The 22703-nt window shown below is 54.4% G+C and overlaps 1 protein-coding gene across 1 annotated transcript; it reads right to left on the bottom strand.

The window, feature by feature from the left end:
- Nucleotides 1-1162: 1162 nt before the first annotated feature.
- Nucleotides 1163-19628, bottom strand: NUAK2 (NUAK family kinase 2). The gene is made up of 7 exons (XM_019433285.2): nucleotides 19234-19628; nucleotides 10040-10160; nucleotides 7377-7528; nucleotides 6976-7041; nucleotides 4956-5075; nucleotides 4249-4381; nucleotides 1163-3315 (listed from the first exon to the last, which is right to left on the bottom strand). The coding sequence occupies exons 1-7, from the start codon at nucleotides 19477-19479 to the stop codon at nucleotides 2252-2254; spliced, it is 1902 nt and encodes a 633-aa protein (XP_019288830.1). The 5' UTR covers nucleotides 19480-19628; the 3' UTR covers nucleotides 1163-2251.
- Between the last annotated feature and the right edge of the window lie 3075 nt (nucleotides 19629-22703).

Raw genomic sequence — 22703 nt, 5'->3', positions numbered from 1 at the left:
CGGGGTGCCAGACCGAAACACCCCCGTAGTAAGCCTATGCACCTTCTTGTTTGCTCTGGCATCTTGACCCGGTCGTTGCCTTGCCTCCTCCCGCTTCTGGCCCAGACCCAGTGACTGTGCCTGCCCCCCCGGATGCAAAGAGGAGACACTAAGGTCCAGATGCTGTACCCCAACAGGCACTGACGGCCGGCAGCAGGACAGGTGTGCCGTGCAGCCGGCCAGGACTGGGGATGTTCGGGGGAGGGGGGGGGTGTCGGGAGCAGCGAATGCCAGCTGCAGCTTGGGTAGCGGGGAGGGAGCCCGCCTGAGCCGGAGCCAGCCGGCTGCCGGCCTGCACTTTGTCCTTATCCTCCCTTTCTTTCATCCCGGCCCGCTGCGCCCGGGAGTTTCTCAATGGAGCTGGCGTTTGGGGAATGCTCTGCAGGGGGCCGAGAGGGCTGGCCTACGAGGGGGGCATTCCAAGCATTCTTTATGTCCCGGCGGAGTCTGGCGGTGGGGGCCAGAGGGGTGGCAGCCGCGCAGCACTGGAGGAAAGGGGGTTTCTCTGGAGGGAGAGAATAAAGGCAGAGGGGTGGTCTTTAAGCTTGGGGCGGGGGACAGAGGTGGCTGGGGGAGGGGTGGGAGCAGGGATGTATGATGCAGCAGACTCAGCCCTTCCCTTAGGGCTGAAGTCGAAGAGGAAGAGCAAAGTGGGAACCTCCGTCCAGGGCTCTCCCACCTGTGTGCTCCACAGGCTAGAACCCCGGACGGCCGCAGCACAGGAGCCTTTTGGAACTAAGAGCTGAGCTTTGTTGTTGCGTTTTGCTTTTTTTTTCTTTTTTTAATTAAAAAAAAGAATTTATTTTTGAGAGAGAGACAGTGAGAGCAGGGGAAGAAAAGAGAGAGAGGGAGACGCAGAATACGAAGCAGGCTCCAGGCTCCAAGCTGTCAGCACAGAGTCCGACTCGGGGCTCGATCCCACGAACCGTGAGATCATGACCTGAGCCGAAGTCGGTTAGAAGTCGGATGCTCAACCGACTGAGCCACCCAGGCGCCCCTGTGTTTTGCTTTTTTTTAAGCAGGTGCCCCAGTTCCCGCCTATGACAGCCCAGGGGAAATGTGGGTTAAGAGAAGGCTCGAAGGCCTGCACCCCACCTGCCCAAACAGAACAACAGAGGCTATCTTCCGACCACGGTTCTGGTTTTAATGGAGAGGTTCTTTCTAGCGACAGTGGAAGGGAAGAGGGACCATCAGGTAGACAGAATCAGGGCATGGTGGGAGGGAGCCAGAGACCCCCTCCCGGACAGTGCAGTGGGACATGTGATTGATCCCCTCCCCCCATGATCAGTAGGGAACCACTGCAAAAATATCTCCCTGTTCACAAAACTTAGGCATCGCAGTGGACTTCCCCAGAACATAGTATTCACATTATTGAAAAGAGCTAGATTCACTTTTTTAAAAACACAGGGCTGAACACATAAAAATAAATAAGGGCGTCCCAGGGTCCGGAAAGCCCAGAGCAATAGATACTCCATTCTCAGTAGCAGGAGCAGCTTGGAGGCCAGAGAGGTTCAGAGTCTTCGAGGTCCAAGGTGGGGTCCAGGGGAATCTGGGCCCCTTGAGATGAAGTCCGATAGCAGCAGCCTGAGCCTTTTTGAGTCTTTTAGATTCCTAGCAGCGACTCCAGGAGGCTTGGGCCGGGTTTGGAGGACGGGAAAGAGGAGAAAACCTTCGAGGAGATAAAGGTTGGGTTCTCTTACTGTTGAGATAAATAAGGGTACACTGTAGGAGACCATTCCCAGGACGCCCCAGGCACATTGCGGGGGGCGCCACGTTCCAGTTTTAGTGGTTGATGGGGATGGGACCTGTATCTGAGGAGTTCCCATCCCCACCTTAGCAGGAAGTCACCACGCACAAAACTTACTGCAAGAAAGGAGACTGGCACTGAGAGAGTGTTCTTTCCTGGTGTCTGTGGCCCTACTGTGTGAACCAGAAGCGGGCAACCCGGACTCTCGGCCACAGGCCTTCCCCTCCTCCCTCTACTAGCTTTCCCTCTACTCTCTTCTCTGCTCCACAGGGCCAAAGACTTGGAACCCTCAATGCACTTGACTTGCCCACTTCCCGTCCAGCCCTCTCTAGGGCTCAAGTGCAAACCACCTCAGCCTTCCTGGCCGGGATACTAGTCTTAGGAGGCAGGGGCGGTGGTGGTCTCCCCTCAGGGTGCAGCTGCATTTTAGAGCCTACCCAGGATGCGGCGGCGCCCCCCCAACCCTCAGCTGAGCTTTGAGCAGACCCCCAGTGCCTGTCGGTAGGCCTCTGTCACCTCCTGGCAGTCTGTCAGGGAAAAGCAGCTATCCCCCAGGGGGTCCTGCCACCAGCGCCTCAGGCCTCTGCTTCCAGAACCCTCTGCGGGGGGCTCCTCAAGCCCCATGAGGTTGTCCACAGACACACAGCCCCGCAGCAGGGGCTCGGGGAGCCGTTCAGGCAAGTCCAGCTGGTCAAATGACTCAGAGGACAGGATGCTGTCCTCACTCATAGCCCCGGAGGGGCGGCTGGCCCGGGCCAGAGGGTGAGGGGAGGCCAGTTCATCCAAGGAGCCGAAGGTGGAAGGGGTTGGGAGCTCCAGGGCTGTGCGGGAGAACTTGCCATTGTGTTTGAGGATGCCTTTGCGATGGAGGGGCACCCCTGAGGCCTGGGGGGGCTTCTGCTCCTCAGAGTCCCCACTCACAAACACATCGCCGGCGTCCAGGAGCTCCCCAGATTCACTGGGTTCCGGAGAGGAGTAGTAGCCAGATTCCCGCTGCCGAGACTTCTTGAGGATGCCCTTCTTGGGGAGCAGGGGGGCAGCCTGCCCTGGGCTCGCAGGGCCCAGGCTGGGCTCGGGGTCTGCCCTTGCCCCTTCTGACAAGGTTGGTGCCTTCTTCTTGAGAATGCCCTTCGGCAGCTTGAGGTTGCCCCTGCCGGGGCGGAGAGAGGGATCGTCAGCCAGGTCCCCCTGGCGAGACTGGGCCATGTCGTTCTCTTTGCGGGACTTCTTGAGCGAATGCTGGCGCTCCAGGCCTGGGGCGATGCTCCCGCCTCCAGGCGCGTGCTGCTTGAAGAAGCTGCAGACCTTGGCCCCATTCTCCAGGAGCGGGCGAGAGGACCGCCGCAGCCAGTCAGCCATGGAGGCCCGGCCAGAGTCGCTGCCAGGGTGCCCGCCCTCGTGCAGAGCCTCCTGCTCCCCCACGCGGGTGGCGTAGCCCCAGTTGACCCACCAGTGACTGGCCACATCCTCCAGGGTGGCTCGGCGGGTGGGGTTCACCATCAACAGCCACCGGATCAGGCCACAAGCATCTGGAAGGCAAGAGAAGACAGGGGCTTCAGGCTGGCAGCCATGAGAACGGGCACCCCGCGGCCCCTCTCACTGGTTACCCCCATTTGGGCTAAGGCTTCTCAGTCCTGTGTCAGATATGTCCACTCCCACCTGGGCTCCGTACACGCCACAGCCCACGTGGCTCCCCACAGCCTCCAACTTTCAGGGATTGACTCTGCCCATTTCTTCTTCCATCCCTCGACCCCCCAGGACCCCGGCCCCTTCTTAAAAAAATTTTTTTTTAATGTTCATTTATTTTTGAGAGAGACAGTGTGTGTGTGTGTGTGTGTGAGCAGGGGAGGGGCAGAGAGAGAGGGAGACACAGAATCCAAAGCAGGCTCCAGGCTCTGAGCTGTCAGCACAGAGCCCGACGCGGGGCTCAAACTCACAGACCGTGAGATCATGACCTGAGCCGAAGTCGGAAGCTTAACCCGACTGAGCCACCCAGGCGCCCCCTGGCCCCTTCTTTAGCCTTGTTGTACGTTAGTGTATTCTCCTTCTCTTGGCTGAATGCGACCCTGAGGGTAGAGACTGTGCTCAAGAGGAAACCAAGGTTCTCACACCCTGCTTCCTGCCTTCTCCACTGGGTGTGAAAGGACAAAGAGACTTCCAAGGATGAGGACTCAAGCAGGTGGAAATGAGGAAACTGCAGCAAAGACGGTCCAAGTTCAACCACCAGAAACCCTTCCCAAATAGGATATAGCATCTCCCAAAGGAGAGAAGAGATACCCCTTCCTTCTCGGAGGTCACAGACCCTGGAGGCAGAGAGATGACAGCAGGAGGGGGTGGTGAGGAGCTACCCCCATTGACAGTGGGTCATCTTCTTTACTTCCCTGCCCCCACTTGGTTCCTGCCTCAGGAGCTAGGGAAGGACACACGGGGGCTGGATGAGAACACCCACGCCTCTCACTCACCAGAGGGTTTAAGCGGCTCCCTGTAGGACCCGTTGCTGATCTGTTTCACCAGCGTCTTATGGTCCTGCCCATCAAAGGGCATGGTACCATGGACCAGGATGTACAGAAGGACACCCAAGGACCAGCTGTCCACCTGAGGGAGGGCGGGCGAGAGACAGGGAGAGTGTCAGCAAGGATGCCCGCATGCCCCAGGCTGGCGGGCTTGTGGCGACACCAGAGAAGAAAGGGGTACACGCTGGAGAACTCAGGGGCTGGGGCACCTGAGGACCACCTCCTTCTAGTAGTACCCAGGAGCAAAGCTGGTGACACTGTAGAAGGGACTGAGGTTCGTGAGGAAAGGTGTGGTCAATTGCCTGCCCTTGGGAGGGGCAGCCACAGACCAGAGCAGTGGTGAGGTCACCCTTCTGGGCTAGGATGGGGTGGTTGTGAGAGCGCCCGCCTCTCCAGGGAGTCTGGGTGGGTGCCAGGAAAGAGAACGGGAACCCGGAGGGTGAGGGGGCACAGAACCAGACCAGGGGTCAGGAGACATAAGTTCTTGTCCCAGTTTTACTGCTCTTGTGAGGACCTGGCAAGTCACTGAAGGGTAGGGGGCTGAGCTTTGGGCTCTGGAAGGAGGGAAGAAGCTGGAAAGCTAGCCCACCCCTCTCAGAGGATCTAGAGCCACAGGGGGTGCTGAGGCAGGCCGTGGGTGGAGAGTAGAGACTCACCTCTGGGCCCGTGTAGGGTTTCCCGTTGACGATCTCAGGGGAAGCGTACAGGGGGCTCCCACAGAACGTCTGCAGGAACTCGCCCTGGCGGTAGAGGTTGGAGAGCCCAAAGTCTGCAATCTGTAGGGTCGGGTCAAACACAGGTGGGGGTCATACCAAAGCCTGGATTGTTCTGCAGCTCTTAGCCTGCCCCTCTCCCGATCCCAGGGAAACCCCGGCCCTCGCAGGAGGAAAGTGTGCCCGTGCCCCCTGCCCCCTGAGCACAGCTCAGGCCCTGCAAGAGACAGCCTTGTGGAGGTCATGTCCATGAGGAATGCCTAGGTGTGTGGGGTCTCCAGGGTCCTCAGTGTTCCCCAGTCCCCTTTGCTCATGCTGTACCCCACTCCAGGGATGCACTCTCCTGCCTATAAACATCTTCCTGACCCGGCAAGCCCACCTCCCCTGACACCTCCTTTTCGCACAAAGCCCAATGGCTGGCTGTAGTCCCTGCTCATCAGTCTTCCTCCTCATACTGTCCTGTCAGTATGTCCCCCGTGCTCACCTCCTTCTGCCCCTCCCCCTCCTGCAGCTCTTCCCACAGGTGTGACCCATGGATGGGACTCAACAGACAACTACTAACTGAAGGAAGGGTCTACCAGATGTACGGAGAGAATCAACTTCTCATGCCAACCCCATGGCCCTCAGAAGCAAGCCAGCCCCATCAGTGACTACCACGTGAGGCCTGGCCTGCCCTTCCTAACAGAGGGCTCATCTCTGCCCAGATCTGGGCGGGAACATAGTGGCAGGAGCCGGGGGTCAGCCCACTAGAGCTAAGAAGCAAGAGTGAAGTCAGAACAAAGATCAGAGCTGTGGTCAGAGCTCAGGAAAAGGAATCTTCTCCCAGGATTCCCTGAGCCATCTGATACTGCAGGCTTGAGAGGCCCCAAGCCCGTCTTCTTACTTCCCAGGGAGACACCTTTTCCCCTAACTGTCCTCAGATACAAGCAGAGGCCAATGCCTTGCTTCTCCTGGCCTCTTCACCCCCAGCAGAGGGTCATGTGTGCCCAGGGTGGGGAGGGGCTGTTTATGAAGCTCTGGCTCCTTCATTTATAGTTTTATTGGCCTCTTATCGAGCAGTTACCATTTGAAGCCCATAAAGACGCAGACGATTGGTACAGATGGGAAGGTTCGTGCCTGTCTGGTTACGTGAGTTTACTGGCTCTGGCTCCCCTCCCCCTGCTTAGCATCAAAGAAAGCCCCACCCGGCTCCAGGAATTAGCTGGGTAAGGGGAATGAACTCAGTGCCAGGGTGCTTCAGGGCATGAGTTCAAGGGTCACGGAAGGGAAGGGACTGTGTCCTGGGTTCAGGAAGATTCTGAGGAGTGTCCGAGTGCAGGATCAAAGCCCTCCCAGGTACCTGCAGGGGTCAGCCCTTGCCATTTCCCCCTTCTAGCCCCGAGAGCTGAGCTTATCTCATCAGCATGAACCTCTCAGACCTAAGCTTAACCACTCAGGCATGGGAATTCAGAAGCTGCAGGGGGCAGAAAGCTGGTGCCGGGATGCGTGGTCTATGGAGAAAAGTACCAAAGGGCTACCCAACTGCGACAGATTAATGTGCGTGTGCATGCGCACAGGTGTGTGCGTGCAGGCAGGTGGGGAGAACTCGGGCTGTGACCCTCTCTCCCTGCCAGTCCCAAGGTTATGTGCAAAGGCTGATCCTGGATCTCGACTCCAGTTAGCCTTATGGACGTCAAGAGCACTGGCTGAGGAGTCAGAAGACTTTGGTTCTAGCCCAGGCTCAGCCACTCCCTTGCCATGGGATCTTGAGTAAGTCACCGCTTATCTTGAGGCCTCAGTTTTTCATCCATAAAAAGAGGTACTGGAAAGGAAGGACGACAGCTGAGTTCTCTACTGCTACCAACATCTAAGTCTCAGCTTTGCTCAACTCCTTCTGGAGTCCCCTAAGCACTTGGAGATAAACACTCGGCAGAAAGGCTGTGGTGGGGTAGGGAAGCTGCTGGAAACAAGTAGCGGGGCTCACCTTAATATTTCCATTGGCATCTAAGAGGATATTCTCCAGCTTGAGATCACGGTGGACAACCCCATTCTGGAAGAGAAAGGGCAGAAGGATGGTCAGGGAGAGGTCGCCACGGAGGGACAGGACGACACGAAGGCCTCGTCTGGAAAGTGAGGTAAACACAAAGGGGGCCAAGTTGGGGGAGCACAGGCAGGCGAGGGATACCCATCTCACAGGAACACAGCGCAACAGACACAGGCCCCTCCACTCCCGAGGGAGTCAGCCAGAGACGCCAACATCCCCCGAGAGGCCCAGAGTCCAGATGGAATTTTGCCTCTGTTTCTATCTCCCTGCGGGATCCTGGAGGGGTCATGGAATCTCTCTGGCTCAAACCAGCCCTGGAGAACCGGCAGGAGGTCGCTCACCTGGTGGCAATAGTGCACGGCCGACACGATCTGCCGGAAGAAATGGCGGGCGTCCTGCTCACTGAGCCGCTGCCGCTCACTGATGTAGTCGTACAGGTCGCCCCGGCTGGCGTACTCCATGACGATCACAATCTTGCTGCTGTTCTCAAACACTGGGGCAGAGCAAGGCAGGAACGTGAGGTCCCTCCAGAGTACACTGTTCCCCACTGGAGGGGGGGCGGGGGTCACACACACCTCCCTGGCCCCAAACCAGACAGGACCTTTGTCCAGGGATGTCTGCCAATGGGACGGGACAGTGGCAGGTAAGAGCAGAAAAAGGGGCCTCTAAAGCTCCCACCATCTTCCAGGAACCACGAGGTAAGGCCAAGGGAACTGGCTTAGCCTCCTTCTCTTTGGAAGTTCAGGCTTTTGAGGAATCTTAAAACTACCCCGCAAATTTCCCAGGAAGGCAGGAATCAATGGATGAGAATGAAAAGTCAGGTTCTCTGCCTCAAAATCTGGTACTGTTTGGCCTTACGACCACGGGCAAATCTCTTCTAGAAACATCAGTAAGAATACAGGTTTGGGGTTTGAATCCTGGCCCCATCACTTATTAGTGGGGTGACTTTGGCCAGTTTTTCAACCAGGGTGCCTCAATTTCCTCATCTGAAGAGTAGGATATAATGGCAACCTCACAGGACTGGGTAAGAAATAGATGAAAGTCAGTGATAGCTCTGGGGCTGGCTGAGCAGGCGGGCGTAGGGTCTGATATAGAAACAAGCACTCAATAAATCGTACCTACTGTCATAGGCACGATCAGTATCCTCGTGCATAAACTTGAAAAATAATTCCCATAATAATGTTTGCCTTGAGGATCAGAAGAGGGATAAAAAGGGATAGGAAGGTGGCTTGTGAACTACACAATACCATGGAAAGCGGAGATAAGAGATCTATGACCCTCAGCATCTTTGACTTCCTGGCAATCAGCCTCCCCCCAGCTCATGTGCCACTCAGGCTTTGCCCTGGCTCTAGCCGCCTGGAAAGGTAGGGAAGGACTGGTTCACCAAACTGGCCCTTTGGCTGGGTATGTGTCAGAGCACGTATGTCCGTGACATTGCATCTTTGTGTCGAACGAGTCCTAGGAGTTTGGCTTGCTCAGCCAGCCCCAGAGGCACTGTTGTCTAGCCTGTGACAAGGAGCTGAGAGAGCAGGCTTCTCCCAAGAGGGATCCCAGGTGCCAGGCTATTGGATACATGGCCAGGAGCCAGCAGGATTGTGCTCTTTTTCCACTCCCACATGAGTGCGTGGACCTGACGCATGGTGGCCCAATCTCCCGGGGCCGGGGGCGGTACCTAGATGAGATCCCACGGCTGTGGTTCTCCATATGTCTGTAAGGGTGCGTACGATCTTTGTGTCATGAAACTGGAGGTCAAGAGCCAGCCAGAGTACATCCTGGAGAGCAGCTAGATTCCGAAGACTGGAGCCTTCCCCTGGTTCACATCTCCCGAAGATTGGCAGGGGACGAATGGGGTGGAGGGGCCTGCCTGTCACACAGTAACTGTGACACCCCTACAATCGCAGAATCTGAGGTGCAGGCAAGTCCACGGCCTAAGCTTCAAGACTCAGTTCCCAGACGTAGCTGGAGGTATGGGTGTGGGGGAGAATTCACACACACACACTCTCTCTGCCCAATCACCAAGCTCAACCTGGCTTAACCAATACTCTGTCATCTACCCACTCTTCCCTGGGGGAAATACAGAGAGATACAATTAGCCTTCTCAACCATTTGCCCGGGATCCCTGTGGGACAGGCTCAGGCCACGGGGCCATATCGGTGGCTCTGCTCTTAGTCTTTCCACGAACAGAACCCAAGAGAGGAGACTTCTGTCTTACTTCCCACCAGGAATATTCAGACAGAGGGCAAAGCCGCAGGCTTCCCTTCCTCCCTCCCTCCCTCCCACTGCTACTGTTATGGCTGGTTTCTCATCTAACCGATATTATGTAAAGGCTGGAAGCAGACAGGTGTGCGTGGGAGGGTGCTCCCCCTCTTTTACTCATCACTCTCTCTTGCTCACTTTGTTGTCTGGGTCACAGGGAGCAGGGCAGATGCAGTAGAAAGCCGGCACTGATGTCAGAGCAAGAGGAGGCTAAGAAAGATGAGAAAAGGTAGGAGCCGGCCCCATGGCAGGAATGGTTCAGAGCCCAGGTCAGATTCTAGGAGGCCAGCTCTTGGGACGTGTGAAGGATAACACCCACGCACCCGAGACAGGTGCAGGTCTCTCCGTTTGTTCCAGCCTCCCCCAGGACGCTAAGGATCTCATCGGGTTGGGGAGGTAGGGTTCAATTATGGAAAACCTAAGAATAACAACAAGAAAGCCTACGGTCCACGGAGTTCCTCCCGTGAGCTAAATACACAGTGACATTTAATTTGATCTTTGCAACTACCCTGTGATGTAGGTGGGACTGTCCCGGTCTACACATGAGGCACTGAGGTCCACCCAGAGCCTAATTAAATTAGTTGCCCAAAGTCATAGAGCTGGGTTTCAAATCCACCTTTTGTCCAACTCTAAAATCTGGGTCTTTTCCACTTCTTTGTGTCCTGTTCTGACTGCTCCTACACACACACACACACACACACACACACACACACACACACACACTGCTTCGAATGCCCTGCCTCTGTACCTTCATGGATGGCAATGATGTGGGGGTGGTTGAGTGATGACATGATCTCAATCTCTCGCCGAATGTGCATCAAGTCTTGCTCATCTTTGATTCTGTCTTTCCGGATTGACTTGATGGCCACCTGGGAACAGAGAATGCAGGAGACTGAGGAGAAGGTTTTGGCAGATAAAGGCATCCGTAGATATTCTGGGAGTGCTGCCCCTGGCCACCTGCCGCTGCTAGAAGTCCACAGCGTGCACCCAGGGAAGCCATTCCATCCCTCACCAGGGCAGGTGACAGAGAGGCTGGAGAGCACCTTCCCTAGAGAAGGTTTAAACCTGGGTCGGGTGCAGTCCACACAGCAGGGAGGCGTAGGGGCCAATGACCTCACCCAGAGTCCACAGATGAACAAGGAAAGTACAGCCTGCATCTGTAAGGTCCATGCTTTGTGATTTACAAAGCAAATTTACCATACGGCGCCATGATTACGATGGGGCTGGTTTTGCTCAGCACTGGATCCCTGAAGCCACGCGTCGTGCCTGGCACACAGTAGGCACCGAATAAGTATGTGTTGCATTAGTAAGTACACTGGGCCTCCCAACAGTCCTGAGAGGCAGGCACAGAGTTTCATCGTCCTCATATATAGGTGGAGAAAACCGGTACCCAGAGAGGTGAAATGACCTGTTCAAAGTCATATTAGTTACTAACGGGCATAAGCACGAATGAACTTTGAAACCATAATGCTAAGTGAAAGAAGCCAGACACACAAGTGCAAATGTTCAATTCTCCTTATACGAGGTAACCAGACTAGGCACGCGCACAGGACAGCAGGTAGACTAGAGATTACCAGAGTGGGGGATGGCAGAGGTCGGGGTAGAGGTGGGGGCGGCCGGGAGCGTATTGTTTAATGTGTCCGAAGCTTCTGTCTGGGGTGATGAAAAGATTTTGGAAATGGATAATGCTGACGGTTGCACAACACTGTCATTGTGCCTAACAGGTCACTGAACTGCAAATTATATGTTCTGTATATTTTTCCACAAAAAAAAAAAAATTATCAAAAAAACACCCATCCCTTCAGTCGAGGTCAGGAATGTCCCTCTCCTAGCAACAAACAAACAAGACAGCGTGCTCGGGTCTTGGCTATCTCCCCTGCAAAGGTGAAAACACCATATAAGGAGTCAGCCCTCGGGCTGGTAAGTGCGGTGGGTTCAGGAAGGGCAGGAAGGGCGGAGGCAACAGGAAATGGAGAAAGAAGTGCCAGATGCCATCGCTGGTAAGCAGGACTCTTAGCCGCTGAGGAGTCTCTGTCCTTTCCCTGCTCTGCCCCACTCAGCAGCCGCAGGGACAGAAAGAGGAGAGGGACAAGGGCCCTTCCGTGTGTGCAGATGGCTCGGGCCTGGGGAGCGCCAGGGGAGTCGGGGAGACCTCCTCCGGGCTCTTGTCTCTTGTCGCTGTGCCCAAGGGAGCAAGTCCCGCCCCCGCTCCGGGCCTGGGTTTTCTTTTCTGTGAAACACAGGCTGAACTAAGAAGTGTGAGGTGTGTTCCTGCTCTCAAGCTGTGAGATGAGCTGTCCAAACGTGGTTGGGGAGGCAGGGGGGAGTGGTGGTGGCTCGGGCGCTGGGCAGGGGCCCGGGAGGGCTGTCACAGGGCTGGTCGGCTCCTGACAAGTCCTGTCCCAGGACACCAATGGTAAATTCAGGACTTCCTTTTCGGGGGGCGGGGAGGTGGACACGTTGTGAAAAAATCTGAAGGCACAGACCGAGGTAAACTGCTCCGCATTCAATTTCCCGGGAGGGTTTGCCTCCCCTCAAGGTTCAAAAGGAGACAGGGAGAAAAAGGAAACCAAGCTCCAGGGGAGGGGCCTCTAATCCACCCTTTCACAGGGCTCTGGAGGCAGACAATGGCTTCCGGCTCGCAGGGACAGTGGCCGAGCGGGCCTGCGCTCCCCATCGGACAAGAATGCGGAACAGCCTTAATCCCATAAGGGGAGCTGCGCACAATGGCCAGGCCCGGTCACCCCGGCAACGGGCCAGGGATGGCGTGCCCTCCGCCCCTCTCCTCCCCTGGAGCTGCATCCTTGAAAGAGGGGAGGCCCAGCTCTTGTGCCCTCCCGGAGCAGAGCAGGGAGGACAATGGCAGCAGGAGGGACCTGTCGCCAGGGAGCCTCGTCCCCAAGATACCGGGGAGGCCCCCGCTGCAGCTGCCAGGGACAGGGCTGCACCTCAGCGCCTTTCTTTGCGACCCGCCCCCGCTTCTCCTCCAAACCACCCTGATGAGCCAAGCAGAAAATCTCTGGCTGAGAACTGAACGGAGGGGTGGGGATGGGGAGGTGAGGGCCTGAATCCTCCTCCCGCTATGAGGAGTCAACTTGCAGAATCATTCTTGCACACCCTTCTCTCCATACCCCTTTCTCTCCCTGAAGGGGAGATTTTATGGACTAGTTCTTTTCTAAACTTCCTTGTTTTAAAAATCAGACAGTAGATAAAAGTCGTATGAGCTCTTCGGATAAAGGGCCTTAAGTATTGTGTTAATAGACAGTAAAAGAAAAATCACATAAAAATCACACAACTAGATAATGAAACAAATAGTTGAGAGCTTACGATGCACATATATGTAAGAACTAGGCATATTACAACTGTACACACAAACCTATACAAGGAGATAAATCATTACAGGCTTAGGGGGGGAGAGATCGAACAAAGATAAAGCCTAAAAGAAATGAGGTTCCCGGGGTGCCTGGGTGGCTCAGTCGGTTGAGCATCCGACTTGGGCTCAGGTCATGATCTCAAGGTTCGTGAGTTCGAGCCCCGCGTCGGGCTCTGGACTGACAGCTCAGAGCCTGGAGCCCGCTTCAGATTCTGTGTCTCCCTCTGTCTGCCCCTCTGCTGCTCTCACTCCGTCTCTTGCATTGTCTCAAAAATAAATAAACATTAAAAAACCTTTTTTAAAAGAAATGAGGTCCCCCCCCCCAAAAAAAAGGGGGTCTGAGCAGCGGTAGGAATCCCCGAGTGGATAGAGAACACAGAAGTTGAGCCCCAAGATCCATTTCTTTCAACTCTGGAAGTCTAGGATTCCAACTCAGAGTTGTTCATCCTCAGTGAACAGTTCCATTCTTCCGCAAGCCCACTCGGGCCTCGAGGGCCAGGTCAAAGACCCCCGCGACACCCCCACATCCCTCCACCTCAAGTTATCCCCATTAGGTCCTAGGAGACTACAACTTGGTTAGCACTTCCTATGAAGGAAACAAGGTAAGTCATCAGGCCTCCAAGCAGAGCGATGTGTCACTGCCCTGGTAGGGCTGGGCCACTCTTCCCCAACCTATCCCTGCCCCACAGGACAGGCCCCTAGCCATGTGCTGTCTAGCTTGTCATAGTAAAGAAGATGCAGCAACAGCTCAGGCCTAGAAGGAGCTCGGCATCCAGAACAACTGTTTACTGTTCAACAACTGTTTACTGGTGAACATAAATCACAAATAAATAGTTATTGGCTAAGTCATCGGGCTGATCCCTGACTGATGTGACCAGTGCCCAGATAGGATTTTCTGCCCTTCTGCCATGGGTGGAGAGTCAGTCTCAGTTACAAGGACTAATTTGAGGGACCTTTGTTCTGATCTGCAAGTTGGTTGAGCAACCATTCTCTAGAATTAAAACAAACTAACTAGAGCCAAGGAGGAGGGTAACAATTGCTGAATGGATCACCCAGAGGTAGGCAGGCCACATGCCTGGAGATAATCCTGGTTCATCCTGGTATAATTATTAATAGAGCCCCTTTTACTCCCAAAGTACCTGAGTTTAGATGGCATGTTATGTCGCCACCCTACTCAGAGGGGGCAGGAAACCCAGGCGCAACAATTATGTGATAATGTAAATGTGAGTGCCAGATCAGGTATCTGATCCTTATTTGTCCCTATGGCACCACGCAACTCAAGACAAGTCACTTAAATGAGCTGGTTCACTAGTGTGGCTAGTTTTAATGTCCTCATCTGAAAAATGAAAGGGCATTTATTTATTCCTCAAACATCTGCTAAAAATTACTATGTGCCTGGTGCTATGCTAGGTATTAGAGATTTAGACAAAATATGGATAGTCCCTGCACCAAGGCCCTCAGCCCAAGGGGAGGACTGGTAATTAAATCCATGCCAGTCTAGTGTGACGAACAGGACAGTTGAGGTCCCTGCCTGCCCAGGGGCTCCAGGAGCGCAGACAAGAGTTTTCTTTGCCTGGGGGAACAGGGAAAGTCATCTCTGGGAGAAAGCTTTGTTTTCGCTCTTAAAGGATGAGTGGGGTTTGCCAAGCCAGGGGGAGCAGGGGGTGGTAAGGTGGGGAGGGGCAACAGAGCATTATAGGCAGAGAGAAAGGTTTGTGCAAAGGCCAGAAAGAAAGGAACCATTCATGAATTGGTATATCAGGACCTCTAAGCCCCCTTCCAAATTGTAGCATTTTCCGCTAAGGTTCTTCAGAAATGGGTCACCGGCTACTATGCCAGGAAGGTTCTGGCCAAAGATTGTTGTAACGGGTTTATTTCGATGCCCTAGGCTAGATCTATGTGAATCTGCCTGGGAAAAAAGTCCTATAGATGCTGGCCCACATTGCGAAGGGAGCGGGACTTATTCCCCACCCCCCACCCCATTTTGCAAATGGCAAACACTGAAGTCCAAAAAGGCACACTACTCTTCCAAGGTTCCCTGACGCACCGAGGTGGGATTACAGTGCAAGGTGGAAGTGTTGTCTGCAGAAGCGGAGTTCTCGGAAGACAAAATTTCCCTGCAGGTGCCCTGCCCTGCCTCTAGCTCCCTGCTTCCCACCCCTGGAGAAGGGAATGCCTCGCACCCTGCCTTGGGCCCGTGCAGCGCCACCAGCAGCCCCGTCCCACTTACAGACACACAGATGTGCCGGGGAGATGCGAGTTGGGGCTCGAGTGGTTAAGCACTGTCTCCCCTGCAGGAATAATCTGGATGTAGGAGAGGATGGCTGAAAGGCCTTAGAAAAAGAAGATGTGCAGGTGCCGGTCCCCGGTCCTGGGAGAAAGGATGCAAGCTGGGCATCTCCGGTCATGGCTATCACTAGGAGTTGGAGCCAAGATCCTCGACTCCTCTCTGGCCTTGCACGGAGCAGCTGCCATCTGGGAGGTGGGGCAAGGAGCTGGAGGATGACCCATTTAGATAACGGAGGGGAGGTTAGGCCGGGCTGGGCTGGCCTGAGCAGAGTGGGGATGGGTCTGGGGGTGGCTCACCATCTCACCAAGCCTGCCAGAGAACCACGTAGGGAGCAGGAAAGGGCTCTAGGAACGAAGGGAGCCTGAGCCGCCTCCCCTGAACCCCATGCCGCGCCCGCCCCCTCCTCGCCACCCTCCTGCCCACTCTGCCAGGTTGCCAGGCAAGGCGCTTCCCTGCTCAGCCCTCTTGTGTGGTTTGGCCAAAGCCCAAGGACAAGAGTCGCCTGCAGCCGGAGCCTCCCTCCCTGCTGCTGAGCAGGGAGGTGCAGGAGAAGCTGGGAGGGCAGCGTCACGCAGAAGAGGCCTTTGGCAGCCGGCCAGGCGGAGCCCTCCTCTGGGAGCTGGGGCTAAAGGAGAGGACTCTGAACAAAGCAAAGACCAAAGTAGTTTGGCTTAGGAAAGCTCAGCACAACCCCTTCTCTCGCTCAGGGCAGGGCAGACCCAGGATGGGGTATCCCAGGAGAGGGGAGGGCCAAGCAAACCAGCCTGGCTGGGATAATGACACTGTGTGTGTGTCAGCTGCCGTGCTGAGCATTTTACATACATTATCTCATGTAATCTTCTGAGAACTCCACGAGGCAGGAATTATTATAATCCCCGCTACAGGGTCTGATTCCTTCATTGGCAGATGAGGAAACAGAGATGCAGAGAGGTCACATAGCTGGTAAGCGAGAGAGTCTGAATTGGAGCCCTTACAGTCTGAGTCTGAGCTGCCCAGCCTTCCCGACGAGGTAAAAACCAGGAATGTAGAGTAGTCCACCCATTCGGGATCCCTCGACATAGTCAGCATGTGTGGGGGTGGGAGTTAGTTCCCAGTGACTGTTCCCACCCTCAGCACTGCCTGGAGCTCTGGGAAAGGTGGCCCGGGCTAGCTGTCGGAATGACAAAGCACACGGAGGGAAGCCCGGCCTCAGCTCAAGGCAACTCCAAGTCCAAGACTCCTTGTTGGTCATCCATGGCCTGGGGTGGTCAAGTCAGGAGCCCGCGTCGCCGGCATGCCATTAACCAGCCACAGGACAAACCCCATCGTCTCTCTGGGCCTCAGTTTCCCCAACTGTCAATGAAGGAATCAGACCAGCCCAGTCATTTGCAAACATTTTGAAACGCCATGCAGCAGTCCAATATATAGAAGACACAGAAGCATCTCTGTCCCAGATCGCTATCCACTTGGACTCCCCTAATGCTCCTCGTGGCACCCCTTGGAGAGAAGACTGCCATGCACATCACCCCAAAGGCTCTACCATTCCAGGGACCCACGGCAGGTGTTTTTCTTTTGAGGGGAGGGGTGGTAAGGGGAACTGGGAGAGTCACAGGAGGAAATGTCATTTGGATACCAGGAATGCGGTCAGAGACTAGAAGATCCAGGGCAAATATTTGTTTTTCCTTTGATGCCCTCCTGGAGTAGCCATTAATCCTGCCCACCCACCCCTTCCTCTGGAGGGTCCCATCTGGCCCCTGATAATCTCATCCAAGTAGGCTGGGAAGGGGAAGTATGCTAGAAAGGTAGAGAGAATATTGGGATGGGAGTCACCCAGCAGGCTTTCCTCTGAATCCAGTCCCCACCAGCAGCCTCTGTTGAATTGCCTCAGTTCAATGAACTGAGCCATTCCGGTGTCCTTCTCCCTTACAGAAGATCCTGAGGCACCAGGTCAGTCTCTCTCTCTCTCTCTCTCTCTCTCTCTTTTTAATGTTTATTTACTTTTGAGAGAGAGAGACAGAGCATGAGTGGGGGAGGGGGAGAGAGAGAGGGAGACCCAGAATCCGAAGCAGGCTCCAGGGTCCGAGCTGTCAGCACAGAGCCCCACGCGGGGCTCGAACTCACGAACTGTGAGATCATGACCTGAGCCAAAGTCGGATGCTCAATCGACTGAGCCACCCAGGCGCCCCAAGGTCAGTCTCTCTTAAGGGAGGACAGTGAAGAGGCAGGGATGGGGGTGGAGTGGGGAAGACAGCTCCTCTCCAGAACTGAGAGATCACTAGCACAGCAGGCAGCTCTCCTCCAAGGAAGAGGGAGACCCTGAGCACATTCCCAGTAGAAGTACAAAGTGGTCTGTCGATTAGGGAAGTTCAGGGCAGACCCCGTTCCTACTGACCTTGGGCCCCTGCGCACCGCCAGAGGCGGGAGGCCAGGGAGTACCTTCTGAATTCTCTCTGTTCTGATGTCATAAGAGCCGGAATTCCTGCTTCAGCCAATGAGGTTTGAAAACTGAAAGCTGGTTTATCTCATTCCAGAATCAATGACATCAATCTCTCTCTCTCTCTCTCTCTCTCTCTCTCTCTCTCTCTCTCTCTCTCACACACACACACACACACACACACACAGGTGCACATACAGTGACCCAGGTCAAGAGTCTGATGGGATCTCAACTTCAATCTCAGTTTCCCAGTTTCTGGGCCACCCCAGTCCCCCAGCCCAGCCTGTCTTTCAACAAGACGCACATGCTACGAGCAGCTATTTTCCAGCTGAGCGCCTGACAAAGCCTGAGCCCAGTGGTCTCAAGCCTGGAGCCTCACCGGGCCCTCACACTTTATAGAAAGAGAAAGAGAAAAGGAAAGCCAGGAAGTACATGATTGCCCAATAGCTGTAACCTGGCAGCAGGCAACTGGGGACAGTGCCAGGCCCTAGCAGGAAAAACATACTCGGTCCTATTGATGAGGCCATAATCCACTCCCTTTCTCCAGCATCCACTCTCCCTCACCAATGAAATGACTTCTTGAATTTCAAACCAGTTACTGGCTGCAAAAGCAAACAATCTGGGGAGGTGACTGCTCCCACAGCCAATAGGGTGAACCACGGACACACAGACAAACACACACACATGCATGTCTCATAACCAGTACCCATTTGAAGGTGGCCAAACAGTCAGTCCCTAGATCACCTGCCCTAAAAACCTTGCTAGAAATGCGAGTTATCTGGCCCCGTCCTAGACCTCTGGAATAAAATCCTCTACAAGTGGAACCAAAGAATAAGTATTTTAAAAGAAGCACTCCAGGTGATTCCTATGCATGTTAAGTGCAAGTTTGTTAACTCTTGGCAAATTTGCTACCCTTTCAGGGCTTGCCTTTCCGGATATAAGTATCAATTCTGACTGAAGTTTCTATGTATCAGGATCAATTTAAATTCACATTTGTATCTCATTCGATTCTAATAGCAACTTGTGAGGGAGGCTGTGGGGTTTTGTTTGTTTTTGCAGAAGGGGAAACTGAGTATAGAGATAAGTTGCTCAAGGTCTCACAGATTACTACTATTTCTATTGCCTATACCCGCCCCTCTCGTAAATTAACTAGACAGGTTTCTGAAAAGGCCCCTCACCCAAAGGTATCTTGGGGCACAGTAGACTTTGCACCAGAGCCTTGTTTCACATTTCCCAGAATAAAAAAACGCATCCTAATGAAACTCTGAGTCAATTTTAGAGCTGGAAAGGACCGAAGTGTCAAGCTTACTTCCCACCCACCCCAGTGCAGAACCCCACGGCATGCTGGGCTGCCAGATTATAAGAACTGAGTTGAGAAACTGGACCTCATACATTCATTCAACCACACACTCATTTACTAAACCCATCCTATGATCTGGCACCTTCTACTTCCTCTTCCCATTCCACTCTTTTGGACAGTCTGCTCCAAGTAAAATTCAACGTAAGTCTCATCTTCTTTGCGGAGTTTTCTCATCTCAAGACAGGGCACTATCCTCTAGGCACCCTGCATCAACCGTCCTCCTCACTTACTGGGCAATCATCGTATGCTGGCTAGTGTTGGGATTCCCAGGTCTACGACCATTGTCCCTACAATCACGGGCAGACATATCTGCAATGGATACCCCAGGCCCCCGCCCCCACTACACACGCGCGCGCGCGCAACCTCAGCATGGCCAAGACTAAATGCTGGCCATCCCCCCGCCCCGAGGAAGGCACTAGCCCCTGGCCCAGCCTCCATCCCTCACCGCCCGCGGACAAGTCCCAAGCCCGCCCGCCGGCCGCGCCGCGAGAGGGAGCCGCACTTACCAAGCGCCCCGAGCTCTCCCGCGCCTTCTTCACCTTCCCGTAGGTTCCCTTGCCCAGGGTCTCGAGGAACTCGTAGCGGTGGCGCAGGTTGTGCTTGTGGTGGTGCCGCTTCACTGCCTGCTTCTTCATCTGGGGCTTGGGCGACTTGATGAGCCTGTCGGGCAGGGGCCGGGCAAGCTCGGTGGCCGGGGCAGTGGCGGCCGAAGGAGCCGGGCCGGGCCGCCGGGGGAAAGCCAACGGCTCCATGGCGGCCGGAGGGTGAGCGAGGGCGGAGGGGGAACGTGCTGCGAGGGGAGAGGTAGAGCCCGGGGCACACGTCCCGCACCAGGGCTGGGAACTCACAGCAGCAGCAGAACGCGCGGCAAGTCGCCGCGTTCCAAGTTGTTATAAACGCTTCGAGCCGGAGGCCCTGGCCACGCCCCCCCGCGCGTCCATTGGCCTGCTCGCCGGCTGTGCGTGACCAGGACGTCCCGCATTGGCTCTCCCGGGCCTCCGGCCCCGGCTCCTCCCCCAGTCGAGGCCGGGAGAGGTGTCAAGGGAGCCCCGCCCACCTGGGCCCCGGAGGGACACGCACCGGGCATAGGGGACATCAGTGGGTACTACTGGGATCTGGAACTTTTGAAGGGCCCTGGAACTGCTCTTGCTTCCGAGTGGCACCCTGTCCTAGTTACAGCCACCTGTTGTCCTTCCACTGTACTGTGTTCTCTGTGACGAAGCGGCAATCTGACAGTTCTAGATGTCACCAAAGTATTTCTCCATCTGAGTACTTTGCCTCTCTCAAGCCAAAAGTCTATGAAGTCACTGGATCACTTCTTTAAGACTATAAGGGGGGAAGGGGGAATGGAGAGGGATGGAGACTGAATCCAGCCGAGTGGGAGGGCTAGTGGAGAGCTGTTCCAGGGTTCTCACTTCACCTGTCTTCAGTTAGATCTACCTCGATTGGATCCCAGAAACGTGGTTCTGGAAAGTTCCTATCTCGTCATCAAAGAACGCTTCTAGGGTTGAGTGGCTCCCTCAAGATGTAGAGGAATTTTTGAAGTTTTGGAAGGAGTTGGAGCAGACAAAGGGAAACACCCATCCATTAAAAAAATACATTGCAATCCTATTATTTAACTTGTGTTCCCTAAATCTGTATATAGCTGTCCCCTCAAAGTATTCCTCTCTGTGATTTCAGAGCCAGGAGGACGGTTGGTAGGTCATGAGATTTGGCTTGGTATTTAAGGCCTGGAGCACTGTCATTTACAAAGAAACGAAACTATCCATAATCTGTCCTCCTTCCTCTAGATGCGAAGAGTAATAGGGAGAAAGAGACGTTTCCCCTCGTGTCTTCATGCTAACTCCAGTTTTTGAAGTGGGTCTTATTTTGCCAAAGGCCATACAGCCTGTGAGAGTATGGTAGAGCTGGGATTCAGACCCCCAGGAGGATTGTGTCTCCAGCTGTGTATTCAGGACATCAAGATCAAGATCAAGATCAAGATCAAGAAGGACTACATCCCCAGTGACTGAATTTTGCATTTAGTGTCTGCCCACTTTCCTATTTCCACTGATCCTTTGATCCTTGCTAGTGTGTGTTAGGGATGGAGAATACATCCTTTGTAGCTAGAGAGGATCCACTTAGGCAGGAAACCAACCTCCCTTCCCCCAAATCTGGAGGGCCATGGGAGGTGGCAGCCAATTTGGTATTCTTCCCTCTGCCAGCCTCCCTTCTTGCTCTGAATCATCTGAGGAATTAGAACAAGGCCCAGGTAAGAGTTCCCTTGACCTGTGTCCCCTGAGGTCTCTCCCCGGAGATCTCCATCCATCCTGGGGGCCCAGCTAGCTGGGGCCATCCAGATGAACTAAAGTTCTTAAGAGGAAGCACAGGATGAACAGGGCCGAGTACTGGAAGACCTGAGTTCTAGTCCTGCTGACATCAACCAGTTCTGTGACCTTTTACTAATCACGGTATTCAGTCATTCTACAAATAATGGGGCCCACTAGGTGCTGGCCTATGGATATACATGATGGTGACAAGGCGTACATGGTTTCTGCCCTCAGAGAATTCTCAGTCTAGTGAGAAATAAACAAGCAAATCCTAGCCAGAGGAGGATGTGTTCAAGACGGGAGAAGAACGGAATGCCCTTGGGGTGTATAACAGGAGGGAGCCCCTAGCCTGGACAGGAGGAGGTCAGTCAGAGGCAGCTTTCAGAGACAGGGCCTTTTAAGCTGAGACCTGAAGAGTGGGAGACGGCCAGATGAATCAACATCTCCTCATAAATAAGGTGAAAGAATCATACAGATGAGCCTAAGTGTCCCTTGCAGGCTTAATCTAGATTCCTATGAATTCTTCCAGATATGCCCAAGACTGCTAGTGCACGGCTAGGCCCCCCAAAAGGCACTCAATGGATGCTTATGAACCAAAGAACATACCTGCAATGTGATTCAGAGACTAAAGTGAAAGCATCTATAGATGATTGATTTTCCTCCATCACCGCTGAACTGGCCGTGGCCGTGGGGAGTCGATCTCCTGCGCCTCCTGGGCCCTCCCCACCCCACTTCAGCTTCCTTTGACCAGAATGTGAATCCCTCTTTAGGGGGCAAGCCAGGCATGATCAAAGACCCCAGAGAAAAGAGATCTGCCCTGTTCCAGCCAGGTGCAGCCTGATGGCCCCTGGGGGACTACAAGACAGCAGTGATGAGCGGACCTGGCTGCTGTCTGTCCACAGAGACAGGCAAAGCAGGCAGACACAGACTCAGACAGAACCGGAACAGTTTGCGACTCGGAAATGAGCTTCACCGCTGAAACTCAACTCTCAGATTCCTTAAAGGGAGACCTGGTCTGTCGCAGCAGAGTGAGAATTCCCTGACAGGGAATCTGATTATGTCAGGGGCCTCAGCTGCTGCAGACTTTTAGGACATTCCTGGGTCATGTGCTCGGACGTGGCTGGAAAGCTGGGCTGAGCTAGGCCATGTCAGTCCCGCTTCCCCACCATCCCATCCTGGGAAGGGGAAGCCTATCCACCTACCCCCACATCCTGTCACTGATCACTGTCTGAAGGGCTCTGGGGAAAACCGTTCTTTGGGCCTACTAGATGCCACAGTGGGCAAGCAATTAGAAACAAGTGTCTGTGCCAGTCCAGACACACTTTACAACCTGTGTGCATGCGTGTCTGTGTGAGTCTAGACTAGTGAAAGCAGATGTTAATGTGGCTCAGAGTGAGGACTTCTGTGGGGTGTGGAGGGCAGGGTGCTGGTGGGAGAGCAGGTGAGGGACACCAAGGCCATGTTTTGGGGGTGAGGGGTGAAGCATTTCTTCTGAAAAAGAAACACATCTAAGATGAGCCCTGGGGGGGGGGGGGGTGACTAAGAATTAGCTCTCTGCTCCCAGGAAGTATACAGTTTAGTAAAAGAAATAAGATAAATGCACAATTTCTTGTATAACCCGAGGCAGATGGTGGGAAGGTGCAAGGTGCCATGTGAGGCTGAAAGTG

The sequence above is a fragment of the Panthera pardus genome, unplaced genomic scaffold (genome assembly GCF_024362965.1).
Source record: "Panthera pardus isolate Hobbes unplaced genomic scaffold, ASM2436296v1 HiC_scaffold_21, whole genome shotgun sequence".
In the NCBI taxonomy this organism is placed as follows: domain Eukaryota; kingdom Metazoa; phylum Chordata; class Mammalia; order Carnivora; family Felidae; genus Panthera; species Panthera pardus.
Note: the sequence above shows the minus strand (reverse complement) of the source record. Positions and strands in the feature narration are given on the sequence as shown.